This window comes from Trachemys scripta, chromosome 1 (genome assembly GCF_013100865.1).
Source record: "Trachemys scripta elegans isolate TJP31775 chromosome 1, CAS_Tse_1.0, whole genome shotgun sequence".
In the NCBI taxonomy this organism is placed as follows: domain Eukaryota; kingdom Metazoa; phylum Chordata; order Testudines; family Emydidae; genus Trachemys; species Trachemys scripta.
In genome coordinates, this window is record NC_048298.1 from 3,892,772 (window position 1) to 3,911,095 (window position 18,324).

Genomic DNA, 18,324 nt, shown 5'->3' on the forward strand with positions numbered 1-18,324 from the left:
CTGGGGGCCGGGCTGCGGTGACCTGGGGGTGCCTGGCTGGGATTGGGGGCCGGGCTGCGATAACCTGGGGGTGCCTGGCTGGCACTGGGGGCCGGGGTGCCTAGCACAACGCTCTGTCTGGATGGGGCTGCCCTGCCGGCATGGTGATGGGCATTTAGGGGCACCGTGGCTTGGCAGTGTCGGGGGAGGGCTGTGCAGCTCTCCTGGGGGCACATCTGTGCATGTCACCCTGCGAGGGGATAAGGGCCCACTGCTCGCACTCGCCGAGGGAGCGCTCCTTTAGCTCCAGTGGGAGCAGCCCAGCTGTTTGTTGCAAAGGGACTCGGGTTCTAGTCCTGACTCCCTAGAATGGAGGCCTGGTGCCCCTTGACTACAGCGGGGCGGTATGATGGGGCTCCTGCAGCCGGGCTCTGTGCCGGGCGACTCCCCTCCATCCCTGGGAGCTCAACGCACATTGGCTGTGTTCCCTCCCCTCTCCCCCCCCGGAATGGCACGTGACCCAGTTATGTAATTAACTTGTGGTCACAGACGAGGCGCTATCTCTGGGTCTGGGGGGCCGAATGTCCCAGCCCTGCAGCCTCCACCCTCCCTAGGGTGACCAGGGCTATGCGGAGGGAGAGGAGATGCTGGAATGGGTCCGTGTGTGGGGCATGGAGGGGCCCCTGCCCAGTAGGTGATCAGAGCCCTGGAAAATAGACTGTAGGGGAGGATCCTGCACTGGCCCCTGGAGTGGGGGGGACAGGCCGGCTCCCCAGTCCTGATGCCCCCAGTCTGTGAGCAGAGGCGATGGCACCATGGTGCTCTGTCCTGCCCGGGCACCTGAGCACATGAAGGCGCATTACAGACATTCAGCCTCAGAATCCCCTGCCCCTGCGAACTCAGGGAAAAGCATCAGTGACAGGATTGGAACCCAGGAGTCCTGGCTCCCAGCCCCCTGCTCTACCCACCAGACCCCACTCCCCTCCCAGAGCTGGGGGCAGAACCCCAGAGCATGTGTGTGTTGGGGGGCAGATTGGGGGTGCCAGGGAGCAGTCCCTGAGCTCACACCCCAGATGTGCTGTCACAGCCCAGCAGCGGAGAGGGGTGTGATGGGGGTGTGGGGGGAGTTGCCCTTTGAGTGCAGCGTCCTGGCTAGGGTCAGCATGGGCTCTCTGGGCTGCCCATTCCCACTGGGGCAGGGGCTGTGCGGGGCCGGACCCGGGCTGATTTCCTGCCATCACTTCCCTCTTGCTGGGCAGCAGCTCTGCACCAAGGGTCAGCTTGGAAAAGAACAAGGGGATGGACTCTCACAAGCTCCGCCCAAGATGCATGCCCCTCCCACTTGGGCCTGAGCACGCCAGCGGGTTGCTTGGGTACCTGCCATCAGTAGGTTTCAGAGTCAGTGCCCCTGGGGTGGGCTGGTGGCGGTGCCCATTGCGCCGAGCTGTCTGCAGACACAGGCAGGTGGCACTTCGTCGCCCAGGCTGGGCCCTGCGTCCACCTGCCTCATCTCCCCTCCTTCTGCGACTTTCACTGTCAGCTCCCCCCCCCGATTCACTCTCGTCTCTTCCCCTGCTCCAGCCACGCTCTCCCTTCCATGCACAGGGCAGCAGTTTGCAGTCTGTGCAGCCCTTGAAGGGCCTGGCCAAGAGGGGCATAGCAGAGGGGGCTGCAGATCAGGACTGAGGTGCATTGGTAGAGCTGGGGGGGGGAGCCCGGGGCTATGGGTCAGGAGTGAGGGGTGCTGGCAGAGCTGGATGGTGGTGGTGGGGGAAATGTCGACTTGCTGGGCATCCCAACCCCCTGCCCCTCCCCCGAGCACACTCCGGGGGGGTGTGTCCAAACCGCCCCCAGGGGCCCAGCCAGTAGGTGGCAAAGGTGAAATTCCCGCAGGTTCTGGCAGCTGATGTCTCTGGGTTCCCCTCGGTTGTCATGGGAACAGGAGCGTAATTGACAGCGGGGGCCCAGTGCAAAAAATAGATCAGTGTTAAAAATAGCCAATAGGCTAGTGGGGGGCGAGAGGCTGAATGAACCAGCCCGGAGACCTGCCCCCCCACGGTGCCCCTGTCGGGCTGGGTCTGATTGACAGTGTGGGGGAGGCTGCCTGAACGTGTGGAGCGGGCGTGGTGTGGGCACACCTGCTTCGTGCCCCCAGAGGGGTGTCCTGGCCCATGGGTGTGGGGAGCTTGGTGGGCCCCACTGCCAGGTCAGGTGGGCATCTCGAAGGGTGAGCTCTGTTGCGGGAGCGGGCTGCATGTGTCTGTGAGAGCCTTGCTACCACTGCCCGGCTCTGCCCAGCCCGGCTCTGGGTGTTGGCTCAGCCCAGGGCTGCAGTAACAGCGGGTAGGAGGGGTGCAGGATGGACCTGGGGGCAGAGCTGGGTGGGGCACCCAGGACGGGGGTCAGCTCTGGATGGACCTCAGGAGGTAGCCACCCTCCCTTTTCATCCGTGTGGCTGCCTGTGGGCCCAGTGCCGCCCGCTACCATCAGGTGGAGTCAGTGGGTCACGTGCGGCGGGGCGGAAGCTGCTTCTCCAGCTGGGCCAGGGTGACCTTTGCCCCTCCGCACTGCAACGACTCAGAGGTTTGTCTCTGCCGAGGGCTCAGGCTGGCATGGCGGGAGGGGCCTGGTTCCCTGGTGCAGAGGGCACTGGTGCAAGCCGTGACCCGGGGGACAAGCAGCGAGTGCACTGCGAGGGGCTGGAGGCCAGCGGCAGGTAGCTCATGCAGCGTTCCTTGCCAGGTGACGTGGATGCCCTGGACCCGGAGGAAGAAGAGGAGGAGGATGTGGGGAACCTGGGCTCCATGGAAGAGGACGAGAAAGAGCTGGACCTGACGGACCAGGAGATGGAAGACCTGAGGGCCCAGTTGTTGCAGCTCCTGGAGGAGCTGGAGGAGGCGCGGGAGCTGGCAGTGAAGCACGAGGACGATTCGCTGGAGCTACAGGGTAAGGGCGGCACGCGCTGGCTTGGGGCCACGTGGAGTCGTGTGAGCAGGAGAGCACAGGAAGGTGACTTGTGTGCACAGGGCGTCAGCTCTCGTGAACTCCTGGCACGGGCCGTGGCACGGTGCATGTTCACAGAATCATATAGACCTCAGGAGGTCGTCTAGTCCAACCCCCTGCTCAAAGCAGCACCAACCCCAACTAAATCATCCCAGCCAGGGCTTTGTCAAGCCTGACCTTGAAAACCTCTAAGGATGGAGATTCCACCACCTCCCTAGGTAACCCATTCCAGTGCTTCACCACCCTCCTAGTGAAATAGTGTTTCCTAATATCCAACCTAGACCTCCCCCACTGCAACTTGAGACCATTGCTCCTTGTTCTGTCATCTGCCACCACTGAGAACATCCTCTTTGGAACCCCCCTTCAGGTAGTTGAAAGCAGCTATCAAATCCCCTCTCATTCTTCTCTTCTGCAGACTAAACAATCCCAGTTCCCTCAGCCTCTCCGCGTAAGCCATGTGCTCCAGCCCCCTAATCATTTTTGTTGCCCTCCGCTGGACTTTCTCCAATATGTCCACATCCCTTCTGTAGTGGGGGGCCCAAAACTGGACGCAATACTCCAGGTGTGGCCTCACCAGCTCTCTGTCATGTTCTCTCAAGTCCCCATGCATGGGGCGCCAGGGGGTCTTGTGATCTCTCGTGAGCACTGTGGGGCACGGGGGGTTTGTGCTTGCACAGGTTCCTATTCACAGCTCCCTCGGTGCCATGTGCTTTCCCATTCCCTTGGGCGGGCTGGGGTCCACGCAGGACTCCCAGCCCCTCCAGCAAGGGGCCCAGAGATCCAGCTGTCCTTGTCCTTCCCATGTCCCTTCTGCTTCTCTCCAGATGCTCGCTCGCAGGGTGGCTGGGGGTGATTCTCCCTCTCCCCTGTGGAGTGCTCAGCTGGACTCATGTCCCCCAGGGACGTCCCACCCTGTGCACCGTGGCCCAGCTGAGGCCCTGGGGGCCCCGTCCCTCTGATCAGCATGGCAGGGTGAGTGGAGGAGCAGGGCCTCCGCGTGCTCTCTGCTGACCTTGCCCTCTCTGCTGCAGGCTTGTTGGAGGACGAGCGACTGGCCAGCGCCCGGCAGGCTGAGATCTTCACCAAACAGATCCAGAGGCTTCAAGGTAACCCCCCCCCCCTTGCCCAGCAGTGAGTTCCACAGGTTAATTATTGCCCGTGCTGGGGATAAAACGGTTTCCTTTGCTTCCTGGTCACTTTACTGGCATGCCGTGGGTGCGCTTGTTCCCAAACCTGGATATTTATACTGGTGTATTGGCCGGGGCCTTCCCTGAGCGAATGGCCTTTCACATGTCTTGCCTTCCATAGTGTTCTGACTCGCCTGGAAATTAAACGGTGCCGTGGCTGGTGATGGGCTCATTCGACAGACAGACAGACAGTTAATCCCAATGTCTTGGCCAAATTCCAACTCAGGCAATTCCATTCTCGCTCCTTCCATCCCCTTGAAACAAGATTCCCCGTCGCTTCCTGTCCTGAACGGCTAGGCAGCGTTGCTGTGTGCCTTTGAACAGCTGCCAGGCCCCGGCCCAGCAGTGGCCGCCCATCACTGCTTGGCTGGGTGATCAGTTGGTTTTGCGGTTCTCTTTCAGGATCATTTAACCCGTCGGGCAGTGTGGACAGGCAGGGCTGCTTGCCGGCTCCCCATCACGCAGCTGCCACTGGCCTCCAAAGTGTTTGGAGACTGTCGGTCACGAGCCAGTGCGAGAAACGGGGCCTTTCCCCGCTCTGGGGCCACGCCCCGGGCTCCCCGATGGCCCCTGCTCCCAGGCACACGCAGCGCCCCCTAGGGGTGTCAGCTCAGAGGCCTCAGGGGAGGCACGGCTGAGCCATCTGCTGCTGCTCTAAACAAAGCGCTCGTAAGATAGGGGACCGGTGCCCCAGGAAGCTCAGGGGGCTGTATACTGGCTAGTTCGGCACAAAGGGCAAAACCCCATGCATCCAGCTCTACCCCACCCCCTACAGCAGGTCTGTGGGGCCTTCCTCGGGCTTGTGGGGGCCCAGACTGCCGGTTATCACTTGGGGCAGGCCTTGGGGCTGCTGTGATCTGTGCTGGTGGCTTACATGGATTAAAAACTGGCTAAGTGCTAGGGCTCGCCCTGCTCGCCATGTGGTAGTCACGTTGGTGCCAGGGTATTTGAGAGACAAGGGGGGGGAAGGGAATGTCTTTTAGCGGAGCCCTGCTGACGTGGACAAGCTTCGGGCTTCCCCGAGCTCTTCTCTAGGGCGGGGAAGGGAACCAGAGCAGGCGAGCGAAATACAAGGTGGGCCAGATCAGGCAGACGGGGCTCACGCCCGGGACGGCCTGGCCCAGCTTGGCCCAGTATTTCGCTGGGAGGCTCTGGTTCCCTTCCCCAGACCTCAGGAGGCGCTCAGGGGAGCTCAGAAGCTTGTCTGGGCCACTAACGGAAGAAAACAAATGACCCCCCTCCCCCGTGACTCGGGTCGCCCGCTGTCGGTGTAAACGGGGAGCCAGCGGTGACGGGGTGTTTCCAGTGGGCTCCTGGCCCTGTGCTAGTTCATTAATGACCCGGGAGGAAACAGTCACTCCTCCCTGGCAGCTTGCAGAGGGCCCAGAGACAGGGGAGCAGGGGGGCGAAGAGGATAGGCCAGAGACACGGAGCAAGCTGGGTTACTGGGCACAAGTGCATTTCAATACAGCCGAAGTGGGGTTCCCTGCATCCAGGGCCCCCGCTCATGGCCAGGGGTGGCTCTGCAGTGCCCTGTTAGTTCCTTCCAAACTCCACCAGGGACTGCCTTGCACGCCCCCCAGCCCTTTGCTCCGGAAGGAACCGCAGAGTCCCAGGATGGCCCCCCTGGTGTGAGCCTCCCCTCGGGTCCTCCCATGCTTTTCCTGCCTGCGGCCTCACGAGGGGAACCCCAGAGCTCAGGCCTTTTGGCTGGAGCGTGCCCACCCCCAGCAGTCTCCAATTCACCCTGCCCCAGGCCCTCCTGCTTTGGCTGGAGCCAGATTCCTGGCCTAGGGGTTCAACCCCCTGGTGTCAGGGTCTTCTGCCCATCTTCTTCCTGCCCTGCGCTCCAGCCACCTACTGCCCTTCATAGGAATCGCCCGATCCAGCCCAGGGGTGCCTTGGTAGTTCAGCTAACCCCAGATCCGCCTGCCCGTAAGGGGCAAGTCGCCCTGGTACGGGGTGAGGCTGTGTCCAGAAGGGCTCGTGCGATCCTTGGATGCAGAAGTAGGCGCAGGGAGGATAAATTATGTCTGTGTTTGGCACTGGTGCGGCCGCGGCTGGAATACTGGGTCCTGCTCTGGAGTCTACAATTCAAGAGGATATTGAGAAGTTGGAGAGGGGCCAGCGAAGAAGCAGGAGAATGATAAAGGATCGGAGGAGCGGTTCTCAACTGGGGTTACTGTTTGCCAGGAGCTGGGAATGGGCGACAGGGGATGGAACACTTGATGATTCCCTGTTCTGTTCATTCCCTCTGGGGCACCTGGCATTGGTCACTGTCAGAGGACAGGCTACTGGGCTAGATGGACCTTTGGTCTGACCCAGTAGGGCCTGTCATGGAGTCCCCGGGCAATGCTCTGGAACTGCTCCCTACGAAGCCAGGCAGGACTCCGGGGAGTCTCCTCTCTCCGAGCAGACTGGCTCCACAGCTTCCACCTTCCTGGGTCTGACCTCGGAGCATTCAGCATCCTCTGCCCCTCCGTGTGCTTCCCCCAGCGAGTCCGCCCGGGCGGGGTCCTGGGGCAGCCAGAGGGTCCTGCCCCCCAACTCCCCCAACTCCGCAGTCAGACATGACTCTCAGCCAGCCGGGAACACAGAAGGTTTATTAGACGACAGGAACAGAGTCTAAAACAGAGCTTGTAGGTACAGAGAACGACCCCTCAGTCAGGTCCATCTTGGGGGGGTAGGGAGCCCAGACCCCGGTTCTGGGCCTCCCTCCATTTCCCCAGCCAGATCTCCACTGCCCCCCCCCCGCCCTCCAGCCCCTCCTCTGGCCTTTGTCTCTTTCCCGGGCCAGGAGGTCACCTGATCTTTGTTCTCCAACACCTTCAGTTGGCACCTTTGCAGGGGAGGGGCTCAGGCCATCAGTTGCTAGGAGACAGAGCTTATTCTCTGTGCAGACAGCATCACACCTGCCTAGGGCTCTGCAACAATCACACCCCCTTATCCCACCACCTGGATACTTAAGAACGGCATAGGGGAAACTGAGGCACACACAGTATTTGGAGAAAACATTAAGAACATTCCCACTTCATCACAGGGCCATTCTTATGTACCCCTGGGGGCACGCAGAGGTCTTCCGGGGGTACATCAACTCATCTAGATATTGGCCTAGTTTTACAACAGGCTACGTAAAAAGCACTAGCGAAGTCAGTACAAACTCAAATTTCACCCAGACGAAATGAGAAAGTTGGCAGTTTGTCAGGACTGGGGTGCTGGGTCACATTTGTAGTTTTATGTCCGATTTTGTAAGCAAGTCGTTTTTAAGGGAGGTGAAACTTGGGGTACACAAGACACGTCTGACTCCTGAAAGGGGTCCAGTCGTCTGGAAGGGTTGAGAGCTCCTGGATTACAAAACCTGCCCTAGGGAGATAGAGGTGACAAGGTGGGCAAGGTATTATCTTGTATCGGACCAACTTCTGTTGGCCAAAGAGATGAGCTTTCGTACCGCACAGAGCTAGGGTTACCAGACGCCCTGGGGTTATTGGGACCGTCCTCATATTAGGGGCTTTGTCTTATATACACAGCTAGACCCCCCCAAAAGAAAAGTGCTCCAGTTTTTCACGCTTGCCATCTGGTCGCCCTACCCAGAGCTCTTCTTCTGGTCTGTGATAGTGACAGACTCAAGGAGCTCCACAAAGTGATCTCAGTCGGTAAGTACCTACCGGGGGAACAGATATCTGCTAGCAGACTCGTCAGCCTTGCAGAGAAATGTGTCCTGCAACCCAGTGGCTGGAAGGTGAAGCTCGACAAATTCAGACTAGAGCTAAGGCGTGGGCATTTCGCCCAGTGTCTGCAATTAACCATTGGGCCGGGTTACTAAGGGTCGTGGTGGATTTTCCTTCACGGACCATTTTTCAGTCAGGACGGGATGTTTTTCGAAAAGCTCTGCTCCAGGCTTTACTTGAGGGCTGTTCTCTGGCCTTTGTTATAGGGGCGGTCATAGGGCCGGCGCTTCCATTTCGGCGACCTAGGCGGTTGCCTAGGGCACCAGGATTTGGGGGGGCGGCAATTTGGCGGCGGGGGTTCCTTCCGCGCTCCGGGTCTTCGGCGGCAATTCTGCGGCAGGTCCTTCACTTGCTCCGGGACCCGCCATCGAAGTGCCCCGAAGACCAGGAGTGCGGAAGGACCCCCTCCTAGGGCACTAAAAATCCTGACGCCGCTCCTGGGCGGTCAGACGAGGTGATCACAATGATCACGTCTGGCCTTGGAATCTAGGAATCTAGGCTCGGGGTACCTATCTCCTAGAACTGGAAGGGACCCCGAAAGGTCATCGAGTTCAGCCCCCTGCCTTCACTAGCAAGACCAAGTACTGATTTTGCCCCAGATCCCTAAGTGGCCCCCTCAAGGATTGAACAGGTGCTACAAAGACCCTTTACTCTACAGCTCCCTGCTTGGAGCACAGCCCCAGCCCTGCGACGCATTCAGCCGAGACGGAGCCATGATGGCCCTGGGAGTGGGGCCAGCACAGAGATCTCGGTTCTGTACTCAGTTCTGCTACAGATTCCCTGTGTGACCTTGGGCAAATCACTTGAGCTACCCTGTGCCTCAGTTTCCCATCTGTAAAAGGTAGCACAGGGGACCCTCTGTCTGCATAAGAAGAACGTTTCCCCTTTCGGATCTTCCACTTCCTTTGATTTATTGTATTTTCGGCTTTATTCCTCCCCTTCCCCCTCCTCCCCAGCTCATTTTTAAAAAAAGCATGAACCTTGTTTTGGTTTGTTTTTTTCTCTCTTTCTGGGGAATGCTTCCCTTGAATTCAATCACAAAACAGCTCTGCTCGCCCCAGGGCCACACACTCAGCTGGTTGTGGTTTGGACTGTGGAACTCCCTGCCACAGGAAGTTGTTGAGGCCAAGAACTCATCCAAGCTTCAGCAAGGGATTGGCCAGGGCTGTGACTAACAAAACTCTGCAGCGTTATTAATGATAACAGACATTTCGGCAGGGCTAGCAGAGCGTCTGGTTCAGGGCCTGAACTGGTCTCTGATTAGTAGACCCCTACAGTGGGAGGCCGATTATTCCACGTCTGCTACTGTGGGGTTCTCACACCTCCCTCTGAAGTACTGCCAGCGACAGGACGCTGGGCTCGAGGGACGTTCGTTGGCTCGCGTCCGGTCTGGCTGTTCCTACGTTACACACTAGGACAAATAGGCAGGATGGAGGACGCTCCTAAAACGGTTGGTGACGTGGTATTTGGGGGACCTGCTTGATCACTCACTGGCACCTTTTTATTCTGATCAGTTTGACCCTCCAACCCCCGACAGGTCCCATGCTCCCCTGGCTGCAGGGAAAATCGATTTAGGCTCAGCTTCCCTGCCGGGGGGTGTGACGAGCTTACCGGGTCCCCTCTGCTGTTATTTCTAGCCCCGTCTCCGTTACTTAGCACTGTGTGTGTGCGCGTGTGCACAGTGGAGCTGTGAATAGCACCTGCGCTGGCTGGTACGTACGTGTTCACACTCGCACGTGTCTGCTGCCCGGCAGCTGGGGAACCTCGCTGTAGCTTTTCAGCGTCAGGAATGGTCTGACTGTTGCGGGACCGGGCGGAGCACAGGGCGCTGGGCGTTCAGAGCCCGTCTGATTTGAAATCCTGGTGAGCCAGGCCTCCCCTGGCCTGGTGGGTCCCCGCAGCCCAGCCCTCGGCCAGTGCAGAATTATTCTCTCCGGTGTGTTTGCTGCGTGTGCTGTGTGCGGTTGGGTCTTCCCAGCAATGGGGCTCCCAGCACCCCGGGCCAGCTCAGTAGTTCTCCGGAGGGTGCTTGTGCACCACGCCAGCGGCTGCATTGTGCAGAGAAAGAGATGGATTTCCTGACCCTCTACTTCCCTTTTCCTTCACTCCGAGTCACACCCCCTTGCCCCCGCCCTGCTGCTCCCTCTGCCTCCCCCGAGGCATGGCTCAGCCCAGCCAGATGTGGTCAGAGCTGTTCTCGTGGGACCGCCTGGTCTCCCAGCCCCCTGTGCTTTGTCCCTGTCTGTCCTTGCTGGGCGCAGCGCTGGCTGGGGCGATCCCCTTCGCGGGACGGAAATAAAGGAAAAGCCACGTGAAAAGCAAGGGACAGCGCGTTCTTGGAAGGGACGTTTCAGGGGAACACCAGCTCCCTTAGCAGGGCGTGTACGTGTCTGCCACCCTCAAAGAGACCACACAGTTCTCGGGAGCTTCAATGTCATGTTTGAAAGGCTCCTTCGGTTCCGTTTGAACACCTTTCAGTACAGCCGAAAATAAGGGACAGTCGCGCTAAGGGACAAATCAAGAACATAAGAATGGCCATGGTGGGTCAGCCCAATGGTCTGCCTAGCCCAGTGTCCTGTCTTCCGACAGTGGCCAATGCCAGGTGTCCCAGAGGGAATGAACAGAACAGGGCAATTATTGAGTGATCCACGCCTCCACCTGTCGTCCAGTCCCAGCTTCTAGTGAACAGAGGCTTAGGAACACCCAGAACATGGGATTGCATCCCTGCCCATCCTGGCTAGTAGCCATTGGTGTACCTGTCCTACAGGAACTTGTCTGGTTCTTTTTGAAGCCTGTTGTACTTTTGGCCTTCACAACATCCCCTGGCAAGGAGTTCCACAGGTTGACTGTGCATTGTGTGAAGAAATACTTCCTTAGGTGTGTTTTAAACCTGCTGCCTATTAATTTCATTGGGGGACTCCTGGTTTGTGTGTTATGGGAAGGGGTAAATAACACTTCCCTACTCACTTTCTCCACACCAGTCGTGATTTTATAGCCCTTGTGGCAAGGCACCTCCCCCCACCACAGCAGGATCAGCGCTCCCCCTTCGGGTGGTGGGGGGGCCAGAAGGAAGTCAGCCCGTCTCTGGACGGTGTTGACTCTCCCCCTTGACAAGGGGAGGCGTATTTCCCAGTATTTTTCAGGCAGGCCCACGCAGTGCTCCTCCACCAACTGAAGGAAAAAAAGAAACAAGTTCCACTACAAACCAAAGGGGAATAACTCTCCTACTCTCCTTTGGAGGGGGCGGGGGCCGCAAAGGTCGCAGGCAGCCCTTAATTGGTCTCTGGGTCCCTAATTGACCTGAGGTGACCCCTTCTCAGCTTGTAGGGAAAAGGGCCTTTATCATTCTCAGGCTAATACTCCTGCCTTCCACTGCCCTCTTCCAGCCGTCACGGCCTCTGTCACATCCCCCCTCCGTCGTCTCTTCCCCAAGCCAGACAGCCCCAGGCTTCTTAATCTCTCCTCACCTGGAAGTTGTTCCAGACCCCTAATGATTTGTGTTGCCCTCTCTGTACCCCGTCCAATTTTAATGGATCTTTTCGGCGACGGGGCACCCAGAGCTGCTCGCGCTATTCAAGGTGTGGGTGTGCCAGGGATTTATACAGTGGATTACGGTATTTTCTGTTGTTTGTCCCTTTCCTAATGGTTCCTAACACTCTGTTCGCTGTTCTGCCGGCCGCTGCCCATGGAGTGGCTGTTTTCACAAAACTCTCCACGATGACTCCAAGAGCTCGCTCTCGAGTGGTAACAGCTCAGTTAGACCCTCTTGTTCTGTGTAGTCAGGGTTATGTTTTCCAATGTGCATCACTTTGCATTTATCAGCAGTTAATTTTATCTGCCAGTTCTATGAGATCCCTTTGGAAGTCTTTGGCGTCAGCTTTGAACGTAACTAATTGGGGACAGTCCCATGAAATAAGGGGCGGGTGGTCACCCCACACAGCCCGGAGAACAGTGCTCCAGGCGCTGCCTCCTCAGAGCAACTCAAACCTTCTCGGCCTGCAACGCCTCTGCTGGTGAAGCGCTGGTTTCCCACCAGAGCTAAGCACTGTAGAGATCACACGTAGCCTCTGTGCTCCCCCAGGTGGAATCAGAACTGCTCAGGTGTGTTTCATAGGCCCTATACTGCTAGCAACTGACAGGGATTCTTCTTTAGCTCCCCGCAGGTGGGGCTTTTGGAGCAGTTATCCCCACTGCTTCCAAGTGTGCTGAAGCCCTGCCTGGGGGTAGAATCGTTACAACCTTAACCGAAAAGCTTCTCTGCTCAGAATAGCCCCCTCCCCACTCTGACACCTCACCCGGGCCCTACGGGGCAGAGATTTGTAGCTCATAAGTAAGGCTAAGATTTTGTCATGGACATTTTTAGTAAAAGTCACGGGCAGGTCACAGACAAAAAAGACAAATTCACGCAAGCCGTGATCTGCCCGTGACTTTTACTAAAAATATCTGTGACAAAATGGGGATCTGCAGGAGCCCACACCGCCTGCAGCAGTTGGGGGCTGTGGGGTACCCCTGCCACTTGCAGCTCCGGGGGTCCCCCTGCTGCCTGTGGGGGCCGGGAGCTGGGGGTGCCCCCACCTCCCGTGTCAGCCAGGCGGTATTCAAGGTGTGGGTGTGCCAGGGATTTATACAGTGGATTACGGTATTTTCTGTTGTGTACCCCCGCCACCCACAGCTCCAAGGGCCTGCAGTGGTGGGGAGCTCGGGGGTTCCCCTGCAGCCGTGGCGGCCAGGAGCTCGGGGGTTCCCTGTCACCCGCAGTGGCTTGGAGCTCCGGGGGCACCAGAGGCGGTGGGGGACCCTGCAGCTCCCGACCACCGCAGGATGAACTCACGGAGGTCGCTGGAAGTCATGGATTCCGTGACTTCCGCAACCTCCATGACTAAATCATAAGGACATAGGGAGCAATGTGATGATCTGGTCTGATCTCCTGTGTAACCCTGGCCAGAGGGAGAAGGAAGATCTTTCGGAAAAACATGCAATCTGGATATAGAAACGGTCAGCGATGGAGAATCCACCACGACCCTGGTGAATTGGTCCAAAGGTCAATTACTCTCATTGTTCAAAATGAGCTTTCTTCCCAGCCTGAATTGGGCTAGAGTCAACTTCCAGCCGCTGCAGCTTGTTAGACCTTTGTCTGCTTGGCAGAAGAGCCTCTGTTATCTGATTCTGCCCCCGTGTGGGTACTCCCGGCCTGTGATCACGTCACCCCTTCGCTTTGGATAGCTGGAGCTCCTGGAGGCGGGCATTGTAAGCCTGCTTCATCCTTCTGGTGGATCTTCTCTGGCCCCTCTCCAGTTTACCAACATCCTCCTTGAACTGCGGGCTCCAGAACCAGACACAGAAGCCCAGCAGCGGTCGCACCGGTGCCCAAGACAGAGGTCGTAGAACCTGCCTGCTACTTGAGAGGCCCCTGCTTACATAGCCAGGCATCATATTAGCCCTTTGGGCCACAGCTCGTGGGAGCTCGTGTTCAGCTGATTGTCTCCGTGACCCCCTGTGACGGAGCAGGGAGCAGGGCAGATTTGACCTGGGAATGTTGCAGGGGGATTGCAGTGAGGAGGGGGGACTTCCCTTGAAGGAAGCTACCTGAGCTGTAACCTGAGCCAGGAACGGGGGTGGGGAGAATTAACCCCTTCTGCCCGGGAGACTGAACAAAGGAGAGGAGGAGCTGGGGGGAGGGGGAAGAGAGGAGTTGCAGGAGGAGTTTTGGTTTGGTTTCAGTTTGGGCTGGGTGGTGCAACGCAGGGAACCCCAAGCTGGGGTCTAAGCTCCCTGAACCTCCCAGATGGACCTAATTGAGGGGGTCTGGTCGTACCTACACGCTCTGCTTGAGACTGTGTTCCTGTCCTTAAATAAACCTTCTGCTTTACTGGCTGGTTGAGAGTCACAGTGAATCTCAGGAAGAGGGGTGCAGGGCCCTGACTCCCCCACACTCCGCGACACCCCCCCCCCGCCCCTCCCTCCAGTCTTTTTCAGAGTCTCTGTTTCCCAGGATAGAATCGCCCTGTCACAGAGCCCCAGGGTCAGGGCTTTGCCCCTAGCTTTGGAACGGTCTCTAGGAGGAGCCCTTCCGGTGGGCCAGCCCGCCAAGGGGGTCTCACTCTTTCTCCAGCGTTGGCCACGCAGCCTCACCGCCTCCTAGACAAGCTGTTGGGCTCCAGCCGTTCTGTTTCACACCGGGAGCTCCGCTCAGGGACAGCCCGCTGGGAGAGACTTGGCCACTCCACAGGGATTGACGGACCTCTGGGGCACTGGCTGCCAGGTGTCCATGTCTGGGCCATTGTCTTCTCGGATCCTCTGTTGATATGAGGTGGCCTCAGCCAGCCCTTTTTAATGGACCATCCCAGCTCAGAGAGCTGGGCGACATGCACGCCTAGGTCATCCAGCCTGTCCTGAGAGCAAACAGTCCCTTTCCCCACACTGGGTAACCATGCAGCATAGATGGGAAACTGAGGCACGCATAGGGGTTAGTTGAGTGCTCTGGGCTGACAGCGCCGCCTAATGGCAACACTCTGGGGTGTGCCATGTCATGGTGAGAGTCTACAGGCCTCTTTGCCTAGTGGCTATAGTTCAGGGGGTAGTGTCGCCTAGTGGTGGGGGAAAGTAGGAGCATCTGGACTCACCCTACTCCACAGGGATCCAATCCAGGGCCCTTCGAAACAGTAGATCCTGCCACAGGATTCAGGTCCCAACACCCACAAGCGCGTTCCCTGAGTCGCTTCCTACCTTCATTCCAGTCCCTCCGGTGGCGTCTTGGCGTGGGATGTGGGGTCCCTCTCGAGTTCCCTCTGATTAGTCTCTGGAGTCTCCTCCGCTGGCCACAGCAGGTCGTCCCCTTTGGTTCCTGCGGCTGACTGGCCTCCTGCGGCGCGGCTCAGAGGCGTGACCTGGTGGCTTGGAGCTTCCCGGCTGCTCTCCTCCTGTGAGCCTCATGCTCCCTTTTGAATGCTCCCTCCACAGGGGCATGGCCTCCTGGGCCCAGAGCAGTCCGTTAACCCTCGCCTCTCCTGTGTGGGTTGGTACAACCTGTCACAAAGGGTCATAAAACTATGACAGACAATTCCCATTTGGAACCACTCCCACCCCTGTCCTGAAAATCTGGCCTGTATTGTTCGTTCCTCGATGTGTGACTTTACATTCAGCCGTATTAAAACGCATATTGTTATGTGCCCAGCCTACCAAGCAATCCAGATCGCGCTGAATCTGTGACCTGTCCTCTTATTCATGTACTGCTCTCCCCGGCTTTGTGTCACCCGCAAACTGTACCAGTGACGAGTTCAAATTTTCTTCCAGGGCACTGATAAAAAAGCGAAATGGCCCAGAACTGATCCCTGCGGGACCCCACTAGAAACACACCCACTCAACCAGGAGTCCCCTTTTACAGTTATGTTTTCAGTCCTATCAGTGAGCTGGCTTTTAAGCCATTGAACATGTGCCGGGTTAATTTTATATCACTCTTGTATCTTAATCAAAATGGCCTGAGGTACTGTCATGGAGTCCCCGGGCGATGCTCTGGAACTGCTCCCTACGAAGCCAGGCAGGACTCCGGGGAGCCTCCTCTCTCGGAGCAGACTGGCTCCACAGCTTCCACCTTCCTGGGTCTGGCCTGGGAGCATTCAGCATCCCCCTTTCACACCGTGCGCTTCCCACAGCGAGTCCGCCCGGGCGGGATCCTGGGGAACCAGAGGGCCCTGCCCCCAAACTCCGCAGTCAGACGTGACTCTCAGCCAGCGTAAAACAGAAGGTTTATTCGTCAGCAGGACCACCGTGTAGAACAGAGCTTGCTATTACAGACATCAGTGACTTTCAGCCAAGTCCATCTTGGGAATCCTGGGCCAGACGCCCTGGATTCCCCCTCTTCCAGTCCCCCAACACAGACTGCCAACCTCCAGCCACCCGACCTGACCTCCAACACCCTGTCATGCCCCTCCTCCTTCTCAGGCCAAAGGTGTCACCTGGTCGCACCCCCCTCCTGGTTCTCAGGTTACATAGGTGCAAACAGCTGGGCAGCCTCACCTGCCCTGAGGGCCTCAGCAAAATATTACACTATTACACCCAAGTATTGCTGCAGTCCACAGGGAAACTAAAGCACACACAGTAGGACAGTAAGACTCACATGCACCATAGCAAGACGGATAAAACCCCACTTCGTCACGGGTACCAAGTCAAACGCCGTACAGAAGTCTAAGGACGTGACAACACGATTCCCTTTTGTAACGCTGCCTGTAGTGACTCAGGAGCGTGAGTCCCAACCTCAGGGCAAAAAACCAATGAGGAGTCTGGTGGCACCTTAAAGACTAACAGAGTTATTGGGGCATAAGCTTTCGTGGGTAAAAAACCCCAAGTGTTTATTTTTTACCCCCTGATACTTGGCAACCTCAGAGCGGACTCTTAGAAACCCCACAAACCCCAAACTGGCTGCGAGTTCTATACTTCGATTTCACCAGCCAATTATCCAGTGTAAACTCCTCAGCCTTACCAAGGAGTCCCAGGCAGTCCCTTTGGGTGCTCCGATCTCTCTCGCCACCCAGGGGAGCCTGCCTTTCTGCACCAAGAATCAGAGCAATATTCAGGTTACTGCCGATCCCAAAGGACTAGTCAATTACCCCAGGTCAGTTGCATGTTAGATCTCACACCAAAGACAAGACTTGTTGCCAATCTTATAATAAACTACCTGAAGATGGGAAAAGGAAACCAGAGAGTTATGTATCAGGTTAAAGCAGATAACCATAGATACACAAGTGAGTTCCAGTGTTAGTTTCACCAAGTACTAGAAGTTTCTGTAATAAGCAAGCTCTGTACCTCCTTCAGGGTTAACCCAGGCTAAGCACTGGGGATCTCTTGCTTATGCCTACAAACACCTTGTCCCCTCCAGAGTCCAAGCACCATAGAGATACATACCAGGTCCTTTTGGCTTGGGGTTTTTATCCCCTTCCTGCCATGTGCTCTGAGTTGCAAACTCAGCTGATGGGAGGAGTCCACTTGCCTGACTCCTCTCCACTGGGAGGAGAGCAGAACAACAAAAGACTTTTGTCCTCTTGTTGATGGTGTGTAGGGAAATTCCCATCCCAGAACAGTCTGTCTGGTATCGATGGACCTTTCCTGCTGGGCAGGGTGTGACACCTTCTGCTGGAGTTCAGCCCTTCCCACGAGTTAATGTCTCTCTCCCGGCTGTTGATTTACAGTCACCGAGGCTCACAACACAACTGATCAAATATTGCTGTACAATACGGGACCCAGATGTTACAGGTGGGATTAATGTCGGCAGCAACTCACAACCCGCCCTCAAGGTTAAACACTCAACACAGTCTTACAATTCTAATACCGAGCTTGTCGCTGTTCAGCTGAGACAAGGGGACCGTGGCATGAGCTGGCACGTGGCCTGCCAGCATCCCGTCTTTATCAACCCAACTTCTCACCTGAGCACACTTGGGCTCTGATGATCTAAGCAAACCCCTGTCTCCCATCCTGGGGGCCTGCCAGTGACAATGCCCTGCTGCCCTGGGTGGGGAGCCAGGGACCAAACCCTATAGGGTTCCAGGGGTCAGACCTGCCCCATGTGACACCAGCAGCCAGCGGGCTGTGTGTGTCGTACAACTGGCCCATGCAGCATGGGGCACAGGGCACTGCCTGGTGTGAATGACAGTCAATGGTGGATTCTCTGTAGCTTGAAGTCTATGAATGAAGATTTGGGGAGCTCAGTGACAGCCCAGGAGAGCCCAGTGAGGAGCGGGGGTTGAGGGGCTGACTAGATGGTCCCTGCTGGCCTGAGAGTCCATGAGAAGCTGCGTGGGGCACCAGCCAGGGCCTGGAGCCCATGGGGGCCGTGCCGCGCTGGGGCCTGTAGCCCATGGGGGCCGTGCCGCACTGGGGCTTGTAGCCCATTGGGGCCGTGTCACGCTGGGGCCTGTAGCCCATGGGGGCCGTGCCGCACTGGGGCCAGTAGCCCATGGGGGCCGTGCCGCACTGGGGCTTGTAGCCCATTGGGGCCGTGTCACACTGGGCCCAGGGCACCAGGCCAGGGCGTGCACTGGTGGGGCAGAGGCGAAGCCGGGCCTGGCCCCGCCAGCAGAGGGCGTGAGCCGCAGGCCGGGCCGGAGCAGCTGGAACCGCGCGGGGTCTCCCGGGCTGCGCGCAGGGGCCAGCCCGGCCTGGAGCCAGGGGACGCAGCCATGGAGCTCACGTCCTCCACCTCCGTGGGCAGTGAGTGCAGCCGCCCCGGGGACCCCCGGCAACCCCCCCGGGGACCCCCGGCAACCGCCCCCTGGGGACTCCCCGGCAACCCCCCCGAGGATCTCCCCAGCAACCGCCCCCTAGGAATCCCCTGGCAACCATCCGCTGGGGATCCCCTAGTAACCGACCCGGGGACTCCCCCCAGCAACCACCCCCTGGGGACCCCCCCAGCAAATGCCCCCTGGGGATCCCCC

General features: G+C 58.0%; 1 protein-coding gene across 1 annotated transcript; it reads left to right on the forward strand.

Annotated features, from left to right (window-relative positions):
- Positions 1-2,702: 2,702 nt before the first annotated feature.
- CCDC136 (coiled-coil domain containing 136) lies at positions 2,703-15,351 on the forward strand. Its single transcript, XM_034762942.1, has 3 exons — positions 2,703-2,925; positions 4,014-4,088; positions 13,864-15,351. Exons 1-3 carry the CDS (start codon positions 2,703-2,705, stop codon positions 14,037-14,039), a joined length of 474 nt encoding a protein of 157 aa, XP_034618833.1. The 3' UTR covers positions 14,040-15,351.
- The last annotated feature ends 2,973 nt before the right edge of the window (positions 15,352-18,324 follow it).

What these genes read in the sequence shown, in the direction of transcription:
- CCDC136 (XM_034762942.1), top strand. Translation starts at nt 2,703, where the DNA reads ATGCAGCGTTCCTTGCCAGGTGACGTGGATGCCCTGGACCCGGAGGAA. An exon ending in CGATTCGCTGGAGCTACAGG is followed by an intron (nt 2,926 to 4,013) that starts GTAAGGGCGGCA and finishes TCTCTGCTGCAG; the next exon opens with GCTTGTTGGAGGACGAGCGA. An exon ending in ACAGATCCAGAGGCTTCAAG is followed by an intron (nt 4,089 to 13,863) that starts GTAACCCCCCCC and finishes CCCTCCCTCCAG; the next exon opens with TCTTTTTCAGAGTCTCTGTT.